The 13,674-nt window shown below is 28.3% G+C and overlaps 4 protein-coding genes across 17 annotated transcripts in view; 2 read left to right on the forward strand and 2 right to left on the reverse strand.

Moving 5' to 3' along the window:
- The window catches only part of LOC114933079 (lysosomal acid glucosylceramidase-like), a 21,181-nt gene extending 18,134 nt beyond the window's left edge, over positions 1 to 3,047 (forward strand). For all 5 annotated transcript variants that reach the window (XM_085484072.1, XM_085484075.1, XM_029305525.2 and 2 more), the window contains exons 4-8: positions 405 to 670; positions 937 to 1,368; positions 1,480 to 1,565; positions 1,945 to 2,231; positions 2,425 to 3,047. In XM_085484072.1, the coding sequence (XP_085340198.1) occupies positions 405 to 670; positions 937 to 1,368; positions 1,480 to 1,565; positions 1,945 to 2,231; positions 2,425 to 2,524 (1,171 nt within the window). In that variant the 3' untranslated portion in view covers positions 2,525 to 3,047. The remainder of the gene's footprint in view (positions 1 to 404; positions 671 to 936; positions 1,369 to 1,479; positions 1,566 to 1,944; positions 2,232 to 2,424) is intronic.
- Positions 1 to 5,496, reverse strand: part of mRpS30 (mitochondrial ribosomal protein S30) — a 6,254-nt gene extending 758 nt beyond the window's left edge. The window contains exons 1-4 of one of the 2 annotated variants that reach the window (XM_085484070.1): positions 4,959 to 5,496; positions 4,018 to 4,640; positions 3,518 to 3,911; positions 3,084 to 3,300 (exon numbers count right to left, since the gene is read on the reverse strand). In XM_085484070.1, the coding sequence (XP_085340196.1) occupies positions 3,090 to 3,300; positions 3,518 to 3,911; positions 4,018 to 4,640; positions 4,959 to 5,419 (1,689 nt within the window). In that variant the 5' untranslated portion in view covers positions 5,420 to 5,496 and the 3' untranslated portion in view covers positions 3,084 to 3,089. Of the gene's footprint in view, positions 1 to 3,029; positions 3,301 to 3,517; positions 3,912 to 4,017; positions 4,641 to 4,958 lie in introns of those variants that run through there. The other variant, XM_085484069.1, reaches the window with a different exon arrangement.
- Positions 5,497 to 5,652: 156 nt separating this feature from the next.
- On the forward strand, positions 5,653 to 8,394 carry Cdk7 (Cyclin-dependent kinase 7). The gene is made up of 5 exons (XM_029305526.2): positions 5,653 to 5,869; positions 6,142 to 6,201; positions 6,281 to 6,389; positions 6,519 to 6,964; positions 7,063 to 8,394. The coding sequence occupies exons 1-5, from the start codon at positions 5,798 to 5,800 to the stop codon at positions 7,408 to 7,410; spliced, it is 1,035 nt and encodes a 344-aa protein (XP_029161359.2). The 5' UTR covers positions 5,653 to 5,797; the 3' UTR covers positions 7,411 to 8,394.
- Positions 8,395 to 10,397: 2,003 nt separating this feature from the next.
- ATP8B (ATPase phospholipid transporting 8B) overlaps positions 10,398 to 13,674 on the reverse strand; it is a 54,563-nt gene continuing 51,286 nt past the window's right edge. For all 9 annotated transcript variants that reach the window (XM_085484065.1, XM_085484063.1, XM_085484062.1 and 6 more), the window contains one exon: positions 10,398 to 13,542. In XM_085484065.1, coding sequence (XP_085340191.1) covers positions 13,123 to 13,542 — 420 coding nt within the window. In that variant the 3' untranslated portion in view covers positions 10,398 to 13,122. The remainder of the gene's footprint in view (positions 13,543 to 13,674) is intronic.

The following is a 13,674-nucleotide window of genomic DNA, read 5'->3' on the forward strand; positions in this document are numbered from 1 at the left end:
CAAAAAATCTATTTTAAAGACAATAGACAAAACGCAAGCTTTACTACTTATATATTAATAAACATAATCTCGTTAGGGCAGTTATAAAACAGTTTTCCGAACAAAACGTATTCACTCTGTGATAATGTCATTATCTCTCTTTTTGTTAATAGATAAGCTATAATGAATACGAGTAAATTATGATTCCTTAGGATGAACATACTTTTACGTAGTATCGAAATTGAGCGAAACGCATTAACTGATAATGAAATATGAAATCTAACAAACATTCAGAGGCTAAATGATTTAGCAATATAGTACCAGATTTTACGAAATTGTCGGAAATCTATCTGACGAGATTCAATCTATTTCTCACGATCTTTACTCACGTATAATTATATTTTCACGTATAATTATATTTTCAGGTCCTATTTTGGTAAAACTGGTATTGGATATACACTTGCTCGCATCCCTATCGCGGGTACAGATTTCTCGACGAGAGGATATACATATGACGACGAATCCGGCGATGTTAAATTAAGTCAGTTTAAGCTTGCACAAGAAGACGACTATAAGATCCAGTATTTACAGCATATCAAAAGAATTATGCGTAATTCAAGCGAACTAAGGATATTCACTACTGCGTGGTCTGCTCCACCCTGGATGAAAAACACTAACAACATAAAGTGGGGTAATTATGACTCGATAAAGTACAAAATTTTTCTCAAAAAAAATCAGATTTTTTACGAAGTTATTAATGATACCGCAAGTGGATATTTTTCAGCAATAAAATGTGATTGGAAAACAAATTAAATAAATTTCTTTTTTTTAATTTGCCTTTTTTAATAAGCCTTTTTCTATTGTATTAATTTTCTTTTTTTTTAATTTGTGGATATGGCTAAGACAACGTTACAATAATTGAACATAAAATACATAATGCACAATGTGATCCAACAGGTTACTTAAAAAAGGAATATTATCAAATCTATGCTGATTACATCTTGAAATTCTTTGACGCGTACAAAGAGCGTGGTATAGACATATGGGGTATGACGCCCGGCAACGAGCCAATTGATGGATTAATCCCGGGTTTCCCTTTTAATTCTATGGCCTGGCCACCCAATGATGTAGCGAACTTTACCGTAAACTATTTAGCTCCAACTTTATCTAACGCCGGATACAAAGATCTCGTCTATATAGCAATGGATGATCAACGTTTCATGTTACCATTTTATCCCGCTGCAATGTTTGAAAATGAGGAGGCTAAAAAGTTATTCTCCGGTATTGCGGTTCATTGGTATGTAGATCGACTCTTTCCAGCTTCATTATTGACCAAGACGCATGATATGTTTCCGGACCAATTTCTACTGATGTCGGAGGCATGCACCGGTAAGTGTATTATTAATTATATCTCCAAAATAAATAATATAAGAATGATACAAAATTGTAATAACTTTTTTCGGGAATCCTCAATATATTTATATAATTTTCGTTTGACAGGTACTTTTGTGACTAATCTTTTTGAACCAAATGTAGTTTTGGGATCGTGGGAGCGAGGGGAACAATATATAAAAGATATAATAGAGGTATGTATATGTCCAATTAATAAATTTATACTGTAAACTGAAATATATACACCTATTTAGTTTTTGAATATTGACCTTGCATTTAAATTAACTATTATATTTAAGAACATCTTTAATATAAGCATAAAATGAGAATCTATTGAGTACATCTAACTTTAATAATCTAACTTAAAACAAGTTAAATTTTTTACAAATATTAAAACAGTTCAAGTAGTATATTGCTTAATGAATTTAAATCTAGCATTATATACAGAATTTTGTTATAATGCTGTAATTATAATGCTATACATTAAATTCATTATATATAAACAACAATATAGATATATTTTTTGAGATATTTTTAAATTTTATTGTAAAATTCAGGAGAATATATTTTCAGAACTTACATAATTGGGTGTGTGGATGGGTAGATTGGAATATGGCACTCAATGAGGAAGGTGGACCAAATTGGGTTGGAAATTATGTGGATTCACCTATTATTGTAAATTCAGAGAAAGATGAATTCTATAAACAGCCTATGTTCTATGCGATTTCTCATTTCAGCAGATTTGTGCCACGTGGCTCTTATGTAATCTCTTCTACAGAAGAGAATTGTCTCTCTGAAAAGATTCATTCGATAGCCTTCTTGACGCCCGAACAAAAAGTTACTGTCGTGATTGCTAACACGTTAGTAAACATATTTACACCACTAATTCCGTCTTAATATATATAAATGGTTTATTTTTAAAGGAATAATTTAAAGAATCTTTAGAGAAAATTTCCTCATTATTTTCTAAAACTATAGCATAATTTAATTTTCTTATAATTATACAGATTTCTTTGAATATATTATATAATCAATAATTTTTTTCTGTTACAGAAATAATAAATCTATTCCGCTGATCATCAAAGACAAGAACACAATAGTAAATACAAACCTAGCTCCAAAGTCTTTCCATACAATATCATATCTGGCATAGCAATAAATATAATCAGGGTTGGGAAAGTTACTTTGTAAAAGTACTAGTTACAGTTATTTCATTGAAAAAGTAACTAGTTACAGTTACAAATTACCGATTTAAAAAAATAACTCGTTGCAGTTACAAATTACCGATTTTAAAAAATAACTCGTTACAGTTACAGTTACTCAAAAAGTAACGAGTCGTTACTTTTCAGTTACTTTACAGACCATTCCTGTGACCATCAAAACCGCAAACTCAAATACAATAAGAAAAACAAACCTAATTGGAAAGTCTTTCCATTCAATATTATATACGCCATAGCAATAAATATATTAATATAATGATATTGAAACTTACATATATATTCATGTAAGTCACGAATGAAGAATATTTCTATAAAATTCTGCAGTTTTCTTGATATGGAAAGACCGAAATTGTGTACTATATTTTGTACAACTTTGTTACAAGGAATAAAAATGGATTGTATGTTGTATGGAATTATATATGTTAAAAAATATAAATATAATCTTTTAATCATTGATATATTTATGCTTTCAATATATGGTGTTATACATACTTGCAATTATGGATAGTACGTTTTCTCCCATCGTCCTATCTTTCTCTTCTTAGGATTCTTTCGTAAACATCTTGGTATATACGGTGCCTTGTGATCATCTAACCTACGTGTAAACATTTTGACGCCAAACTCCCATGGTTCTCGTTTCTTATCCATCGGACGAGTTTTATGTCGCAGAATATAGATCCTCTGCCAATCATATATTTGTGGTATTCGTCTAGAAAAAAATATGTTGCGATTATCAAATAGAAATATTTCTATTACATATTTTATTAATCTATTTTTATTAAAATAAATAGTTTGTATACAGTGTATATGAACTATTTTAATAAAAATAGATGTATATATTATACATAATTATTAAAATAATTATTTCTCATATAAATATATATTGTGTTATCATATTATTAATATTATTTACTGTTACTACATACCTGTGTCTTGGTCTGTTACACACAAGATGCTTATAATATTTCTCAAGCCAATTTCTTTTTTTATTGCCTGATGTATGGGCTATTAATTTCCTGACTTCTCCTAAATACGGTTTCATATTTACACCTACCCTTTCCTCAGGAATATTTGTATAAAACTTAATCAAAGTCTTGAGGACTTCTTCATTTAAACCATGAACCTTTTCATTTTCTATCTTATCGAATAATTTTATTGGTTCAGTGACCCAACATACGTTACGCTTTGGATTTTCATCAGCATATTCAGAGTGTACTAATGTAGTATTAAGTTGATAGACAAAAAACGACCACAGTTGCCCATTTGTTATAACTGTCTGAGTGGTTAAGGGATATGTAATATCATTAAAAGTAGAAAAACCTGAAATTTTGTATATAAATATATACATATATATATATATATAATATATATAAAATTAATAATATTCAAATTAATATTTAAAACATAAAATTAAGCATATAGATACCTTGGTAGCAAGCTTGTGACAATAACCAACTATAAGATGCTAATATTGCCTGTACTGTAAGTACTTCAGATGTATCATTATATCTTTCTGGCCTTTTTTGCAAACTTGTACAACTATGATAAGATAAGAGTCCAAATTCATTTTCATCACCAGGCCAAAATCCAGGTATATTAGTTAAATGTCTTCGACCAAGTTTATATGACAGTACCATTGGACACAACTTAAAAGTAGGTACATCCAAAGCTGGATTTTCACATTCACTTAAGGAAATAATCTCTCTCAGAGGATGCTTATATCTCAAATGCATGGCAGGCTGACCCACATATTGAACAGGCAAATCTACTGGGTCATCAATAGAATCCCTCAGAATTTTAATTCTTCTTCTATAATTTTTCCTAAAGGCAGGAGGATTTATACCACCACTAAACCAAGCTGCTTCCAATCTCGGCTCGATATCAACTTCAGTTTGTAATAAATGTGGATACGTAGAAGAGAGATGTATCAGTATTGTTCTATTAATATTTTGAATGACTGCTTGACATATATGGTTATTTATTTTTTCATTCCTTTCCAAATTCCCAATTTTTTCATCAAATTTACTAGTTTTAATCTCATGTTCTCTTCTGCAACATTCATAAAATTTATTGTAACACAATAGTAATTATAACATTCATAAAAGATAAGATAACATTAATTAATTAATTTATTTATTTATTTATATTTATTAATTAATATATTTTCGTGGTATAACATATAATAAGAAACAAATAACTTAAAATCTATGCATATCTGGAGCATAGGTAAATAAAATAAATAAAAAAAATAATTGTAAGTAGCCATTAACAATAGTCAAAAATAGACAACAGCATTTGAATAATTTTTCTTTATAACTAAAGAAATCTTTTTAAATTTGCAACAAAACATAATAGAAATATACGAACCTTCTGACACAATATTCAAAGACTATATTATCTTCCACGTCACTTTTTATTGCTTGTACAATATTATCTAACTGCTCAGTGGAAATGACATTGTTGTAGTACGCTGGAAGACCGGATTCTTTCACCACGTGCGTCCGCGTGATGTACTGTGCATGTGACAGGGAATTGTACGGTATCGTATGTTCGTTCAAGAACAGCGACTTCCAGCCGTAATAACGCGGCATATTGAGCTCGAACAATTTCTCCTCCACAGTCTGCAAGCCCTTAATCTTTTCGTGCCAAGCTTGCTTCTTCCTCTTCGAACGGGCTTTAAAGCCCGACTCCTCGATAGGTAGATACACCGGTTTCGCTGCGTCCTTGACTTCATCCTTCACTTCGCTGATAGCAGAGGTGCTATATCTCTTCTTGCTGTATCTCGTTACTGTATTAAGCAATAACTTCGGTCGAATTTGAATAAACATTTTTCTGAATGAAAATATCAGACCTAACCTGCTTGGAAGTTCCAAGCAGAAGTGACGATTCTGCTCCGATTTGAAAAAAAAAAAAAAACTGCGTTTTCAATCAAATTTCAGCTGGAAAAGAACCGACCAATCATAGTACGAAATTTTCAATCTATATTTTTGATTGGTTACCACTTACGTTACTGCCTGTACTTGATTGGTCAATAAAATTTCATCAGTGCACCTGGTAGATTTTCGAACACAACCTTTTTATGGTTCTTCATCCTTCATGCCTTCGTGTACTAAAATCTGTAAATACATCGAGGAAAGTGAAATATTGTGGTGTGTTACAACGAATGCATTATTTAGAAATTATTTGTAAAAAAAACATTCTCATATATGGATCAACTTCTTGCAATAATGGAAAAAGTGCGGAGATACGAGAAAATCGACTTTTTGGGCGAAGGACAGGTTATAAAATGTTTTTTATATTTTATTATACTGTTTTATATACTATATTTAATATTTATTATTTTATTAGAAGGTGTATTAAGGTGTATAAAATTTGTCAATTTTATACACCTTGTTTTATTCCTAATACTATATACATAAATGCTTTTTTTACTTGTGTATACACAATATATTTTTATACATATAGATTTATTTATATATCATATCTAATCTAATTACATAATTATTTACATTATATTATATTCATAATATAAATATATTATACATTTCAGTTTGCCACTGTTTACAAAGCAAAGGATGTAAAAACAAATAAAATAGTGGCTGTAAAAAAGGTTACTTTCCTTACTATAGAAAATATATTTTGTATAATTTATAGTATATAAAGTTGTATTAATCTTTTTATATTTTTAGATCAAAGTCGGAAGTCGCGCAGAAGCCAAAGATGGCATAAACAGAACTGCTCTGCGAGAAATTAAACTACTGCAAGAATTAAAACATGACAATATCATTGGCTTATTGGGTATGTGTTATTATATTATAATATAGAAACTTGATTAATAATTTATTTAAAATAAAATAATGATATTAAACTTCACAGTTTTATATAAAAATAAGTTTTTATAGTTATAAGTATATATTTTAATTTCAGATGTTTTTGGTCATAAATCAAATGTGTCATTAGTATTTGATTTTATGGACACTGATCTGGAAGTGATAATAAAGGACAGCAATATAGTCTTAACTGCAGCAAATATCAAAGCATACATGATTCAAACGCTGCAAGGCTTAGATTATCTTCATTTTAATTGGATACTTCATAGAGATTTAAAGCCAAATAATTTGCTAGTGAATTCAGAAGGTGTCCTCAAAATTGGAGATTTTGGCTTAGCAAAATTTTTTGGATCACCTAATCGTATAAATACTCATCAAGTTGTCACAAGATGGTATAGAGCACCAGAATTACTTTATGGTGCTAGACTTTATGGAACTGGAATTGATATGTGGGCAATAGGTTGTATATTAGCTGAACTTTTACTGCGAGTACCATTTTTGCCTGGTGAATCTGATTTGGATCAGCTTACTAGGATATTTCAGGTATACTTTTATCAATCTTTAGAATATATTGTTAAAAAATAATTTTAATATATATATTTTTTCTAGTCTTTATATTGAATATTTTTTCTATTATTTAGACACTGGGTACTCCAACAGATGAAACATGGCCAGGAATGAAAGAATTGCCAGATTTCATTCAATTTAAACCGTTTCCTGGAACACCATTGAAGCATATATTCACCGCTGCTGGTGATGATCTTTTGGATTTAATTGCTAGTTTCTTGAACGTGAATCCATTGGAAAGATGTACATGCGATCAGGCACTACAGATGCCATATTTCAGTAACAAACCTGCACCTACACCTGGATCTAAATTGCCTCTACCTACTACCATTAAACGTCAACGTGAAGAAAGACCTAGTTTGAAAAGAAAACTGCTCGAGTCAATAGAAGGTGCCTCTTTAGCTAAGAGATTACAATTTTAACCGATTGATATTACAAATGGCTAAATCAAGAAATCATTCACAAGGTACAAGAAATCTCAGAAGATTAGAAAAACAGAAGTTTGTGATACTGCATATGCAAGTATTATATTACATTGCAGCAGATATAAAAGTATTATATTATAATTTTTCTTCAATAATTTCTGTACGTACACGTGAAATAAACAATATGTGCTTAGAAATATTTACAAATATTCGATATAGTTTGGGACTTATATAAAACTTACAAAGTTTGATAAGAAACTAATAAAATTCTAATGTGAGTATTGAAGAAATCTCTTTTCTGAGTAGATCACAGTAAGTTTGGACAATTAATAAATGGTTGATAAAAACAAATTAATTTAAAAAAAGGAATAGGAAGAGTTGCATACAGGTAGCAATAATAACATGCACGTTGAAATATACAACGTTTTACACTGCATAATACTTTATTACTTTAAAAATGAGTAAGAAACGCTTGATGCTTGAACGATTTTATAAACTGTGAAACATCCAATTTAAAGTTTACAAGAAGCGACTAGCTAAAATCACAAACTAGTAGTATAATATTAATCTCGAGTAAATTTTTTTTTAAGCTAAAGTCGTCATCACAGAGTAAGTACAGATGCTCTGAGGATATTTCAATTCACTGATGTGTGATCATATTGTATTTATTAGCTTTTCGAAGATAAAAAGAAAAGAAGAAAACGAATTAAATTACAAAAACTTTATCGCGAAACATATATTTCACGAATTAATAAGTTTTGAATGAAAAAAACCTTTAATGTTCGTTCTGTTATCATTTTATAAATAATGTTCACACTTGATTGTACTGCATTGAAAATACCTCCAACTATTGTCAGTGTATATCCATGTTCGATATACATGTATATTATGTATTCAATATATATGTAATATATGTACATACATCTAACTGTAAATCAATACTGTTGTACTACAACAAAAATACAATTTCGTACAAGATTATTCTTAATTATATTAATGCACATATCAACACGAATTGGCTGCATTCGCATAAAGGGAAGAAACCTGTTTCTCATCATTCCGTTCCCATAATATATAAAATGCAACAATGCTATATCTTAAATTTAACAATAAAGACCGAACAAGGAGTTGAAAAGAAAAAGATAATATACATAAGCACAATTTAAGATGATAAATATTTAAATACTGAAGTAAAATTTACGCTTACGTGCGTATTCTGTACATATTCGTTCTCCAAATTAATCAATTCAGAGGTAAAAAGTTCTTGGTAACATAAATTATATAATTACTTCAATATAAGATGCGTTTGGAGATATTATTGGCCATCGTTAATTTATATATTTATAGATATACACATATCAAGTCTCGGAAGATTATTTTAATCTGTGTCAAAGCACATTTTATTTACATACTTTTCTCTTATATTGCCAATATATTACATTATTACAAGTATATAGTTTCGTTTTATTGTTATAGATTAAATCGCCAGTACATTTTGATAACAATAAGTAAATTAGAAGTAATTTAATTAGAAGTCTGACTTCAAAAAGCATCATAAAATGTGTTGAAATGATAAATTCACGTTAACAGATTCTTTTTATTTATTTTTTTCTTTTTACTGTGGTCCCCTTTCATTCGAATTGAATTATAATATCTATGTACTATCTCTGTATAACACACAGCAATTGCTCTTAAGTGTATAATATTAATATTAAGTATTGAAATTCTCAAGAAAATAAAGAAGCACGACAATCAATGGAAATAAAAAAGGTCGCGCGCGCGCGCGCGAATAATCTGTTTTAAATAAAACGATTAAGCACTAGATATGTCGTGTGATATAGAATAATCAGAATATTAAAATATTATTGAGATTTACACAAAAGATGAATATGAATTTTTCTTGCTATTATGTTGCGTCTGTTAAAAAACATAAATATAATAAAAAGAATTCAGTTTTAAAATGTATCATTACATATATTAATGGAATTATTTTTTTCATGTCTGTCTTTTCGAGAATAATTAAGAAGTATAATAGATTAAATGTTACTCGGTATTGCGATTATATTCTAATTTTGTTGTCTACGTATATTATCATACATATAGTACATAATTTTGCAATTGTATTAGATTTTATTAGCGCGTACAAGAAACATCTTAAATTTTAATTTGCGTTTGCATCTTAATATTGATTTGCGTAAGATGCGCGCCTCTGCATGGCTCTATCGAGAAATTTGTTTATTTTAACATTTATTACCACTAATGAACAGTTGGATTTAAAGAAATAAGATATTAGTTTCTATAAAAATTAATAGTAAACCTTTATATTGAAAGTAACAATGTATCAATAAAAAGTTGACATATCAAATATCAAATTTAATTATTGACAAATAATGATTTCGAGTGAAAAATATTCAAATATTTTTTATGCATGTGTATATTTATATTTCATTTAATTTTTCACATTATTGCGTTATATATTATTCCTATAAAAAATATATATAAATGAAAAAGAGAACTGTTCGCAGAAAGTGTATATATACATACATATATATATATATATATACACACACACACCACACACACACACACACACACACACACATATATATATATATATATATATATATATATATATATATATAAACTGTTTATGAGAGATACAGAATCACATAAAAACTTACTAAAATTGAAGTTTTTTTCTTCTGAAAATTCTATATCTACCAATTAATGTATAATCAATAGAGCACATGCAGCAGACAGACACATTCTGCTTTTTTTTAATTTGATTCAGTATTTGATTTGTAACATACACATAACACCTTATGCAATCAACAATACTTTATAATTATATGTTATTCTTATATGCCTTACATTAAGTAAGCACATCAATATTAATTATCAAGATCTCCAAAATTTGCATAATTTTCTCACAACGTAAACCACAACAAAATATTAATTTAGACGTAAATAGAAAGCTTTGTCTGTTTAGTTTTAAAATAAAAAAATTTAATGTATCTAAAACATACATATGTTACAAAATACATCTTTTCAGAGTTTTGATATTAATTTTGCAGATAAGGATGTTACTTGTAATATTGAATTACATCGTACATTATTACCACACGCGCTAACAATCTTGCATAAACTGATAAAAGATTATTATGAATAACATAAATATAATGAAACTAAATGTAATCAATTTTTCTAAAGAATATAAGCTATTACGTTTTTTGGTTGTACGTAATTATATACTTTTCCCGTATATGAAAAGCGACATGTTTATGCATCAATAATAAAAAATTATTGTGACAGTATGTATTTATTCATGTGTGTGTTTCGATATTGACGAAATTTATTATATAATTCTAGTGGTTTTTAATTTTTAAATATATTTATATAATTCTTGATAAGTATGTTATCTTCATCACATGCAAAAATCATTCGGCAATGCCTTATTTATTATTAGTAAACTTTATTTTCGAAATAAAATTTCTCCATTTTTAAGAAAATTTTGAAAAAGAAATGAAAAACAATTTTGTTTTTATAAATAATATACAATGGGATGTCAACATAAAACTCATCAATTATTATCATTTTAATTGAAAATGGATGTTATACTACACTTATAATTTATTTTAAGACATAAAAATTAGATATTTTATGATAAGCAAAAGAAAAACTTCAGAAGCTTGTTTGAGAGAATTCATATTTGTATTGCAAATTTCTGATGAGCATATATTTTATGATACAAAAGAGATTATTGCAAAAATTAATGAATGCCTACGGCTGTGAAACTAATAATTTAAAGTAATCTACACACTTATTTTACATTTGTTTGTTATTCACAGAAAACGAAAAGTACATCTTATATAAACGTAAACGAATGAAATTTTATGTGAGAATTTGAGACGCTCTGTATAAGTTTAACGATTAGGCACAATATTTCAAAGCAACCGAAACTTTAAAGTTCTTCATTTGAGAAAGATGGTTTGATTGTGGAAACATTTTTCCCCCCATACAGACTATTTCTCCCTAAGCTTTATGCATATTAAAAGTAGAAATACATACTCCATTGTTTCACTACTGTTTCTTCTTTTTCACTTTAATATTATATATATATATATATATTCAGTAGTCAGTCCAAGGCAAACTTTTTATCCGCGATAATGTAATACAATATAGCTATTATCTTCGTATTTCCTTTAAATCGATCTAACTATATATTACTTTCTTTTAAAAAATGTATACTTAACATTTAATATATAATATATATATCTCTTTAAAATATTTACAATCAATGCTATGATATAATATTTTAAATCGTTTGTTGTATTTATATCTTATAAAGGCAATTATCAATGTAACTACTATTTTTCTTATCGTAATATATCGTGTAAACGCGTTTTCTGTTTTTACAATAATTATGTTCATACTAGAATAATATAATACAAGAGACAAGATATTTTTTTACAAGATTTTGACACTTCTCTATATGACATTTCTGTTATATACATGAGGAGTGCATGATAATGCAAATTATTCTCTTTACCATTATTACATTAATTTTTATACTACAGTTTTTAAAATGGACCAAAAAATATAAACAGTACTAAATACTGAGAACATATTCTTCCAATCGTTTAAAACTTTCAACGAGAGAAATGCCATATATATATATATATATGTATATATATATATATATAGTGCAAAAGAATTTTATTTCAGTATTATATTTTATTAATAAATTAACAGTTCACTCATAATATATGTGTGAATAAGTAACCATAATAAATTCATCTATCCAATTATTAAACTGAAAATCAACCTTAATTTTAGATCAAATAAAATACATTTTTCGACATTTTCTATTAATACTTATTTCAATGTTGTTCTATATCAATATATGAAGAAAGAACCTAAGCACATATAATTATCATAACATTTGTTGGAAAAAACCAAAGATTGTTCACAATATGCTGAGATATTCAGAATTGTTTTCTAACATATACAAAATTCATAATAACAATTAAAAACGTTCTAATGTAGCATAAGCTATTTTTCCCATACAGTGTACATGTGATTATAAAATAATCATGTACTTAAAAACAATTGCATCAAAATATTAAATGAAATGTGTATATGTCGCATACATTTAATTAGCAAAAGTGCAAAAATATAAATGAAAAAATTATTGAACACGTGAATACATATTTAAGTCATAATTATAACAGATCCATAAATGCTTAACGTGATGTATAGACATAAATAGCATATGCTACTTCTATTATAGTGTACTCAATGTATCCCACTGGAATTTCTTATATTAAAGATTATGTGCATTTGTTTTAATATTACTATTATCGTTGTTCATAGGCATTCATTATAAATTGTATAACAGTGATTCTAATTGTTCGAAAAAATATTTTTCAAATAAATAAATGTTTAAATTAAAATGTAACATAATCACAGACATTTTTTACGAGATCCTCTCGAATACTGGATATAATATATCACTTATGCCTTTCAGTTCATGAAAATAAGAAGAAATAGAGGTACGATTTCAATGGGATACACTGGAAAATCAATAAATTCGATGCATTAAAAATTTCGACTTAACACACATTCATAACTAAATAAATTAAGAAAAATTCACTAGAATCACCTGCACTTTAGTGTCTTGCATTGAGTTCTAACTAACGATTTGAGTAATTATAAATTAATCGTGTCCAATGTGTGCGAATTTCTAGATGCACTGTTGTCCTTTGGTGATGTTGTGGCAATGTTAACTTGTTTTGTAACATTGTTCGTAAACGGCATAGAAAACTTAAAATCAGCACCATTTGGCAATTTGCGCATAATTTTTCCGGACGTGATAAGTCTGCCGAAACCTTCTTGATGAGCGAAGGCATAGCCCGAACGTAGAGATCGTCGTGTACGTCTCGTAGATGGTGTACGCAGTATATCCTGACTTTGTCGGGAACGCATTTGTGCCAGCCTCTGCTTCAGTCTGACCCTGTCGGACAATGTCGGCCTGACATCCATAAAGAAGAATCGCCACGACAGTACTGGTATAACGAGGATTATACAAGATATCACCGTTGTGAACCAAAAAGTCGCCTCCGACATAGCCTGTGAACGCAAGTTAAATGCTTAAAATACTTGAAATTTTGAAGAACTTAAAGCTCCTGGGACTCCTCGCTGACCATGTTGGAATTGTGATGTCAGAGGCGAGAAAAAAAACACGCTAAAAATTCTTAGATG

Source organism: Nylanderia fulva, unplaced genomic scaffold (assembly GCF_048542155.1).
Source record: "Nylanderia fulva isolate GAGA-0341 unplaced genomic scaffold, ASM4854215v1 Scaffold29, whole genome shotgun sequence".
Taxonomy (NCBI): Eukaryota; Metazoa; Arthropoda; class Insecta; order Hymenoptera; family Formicidae; genus Nylanderia; species Nylanderia fulva.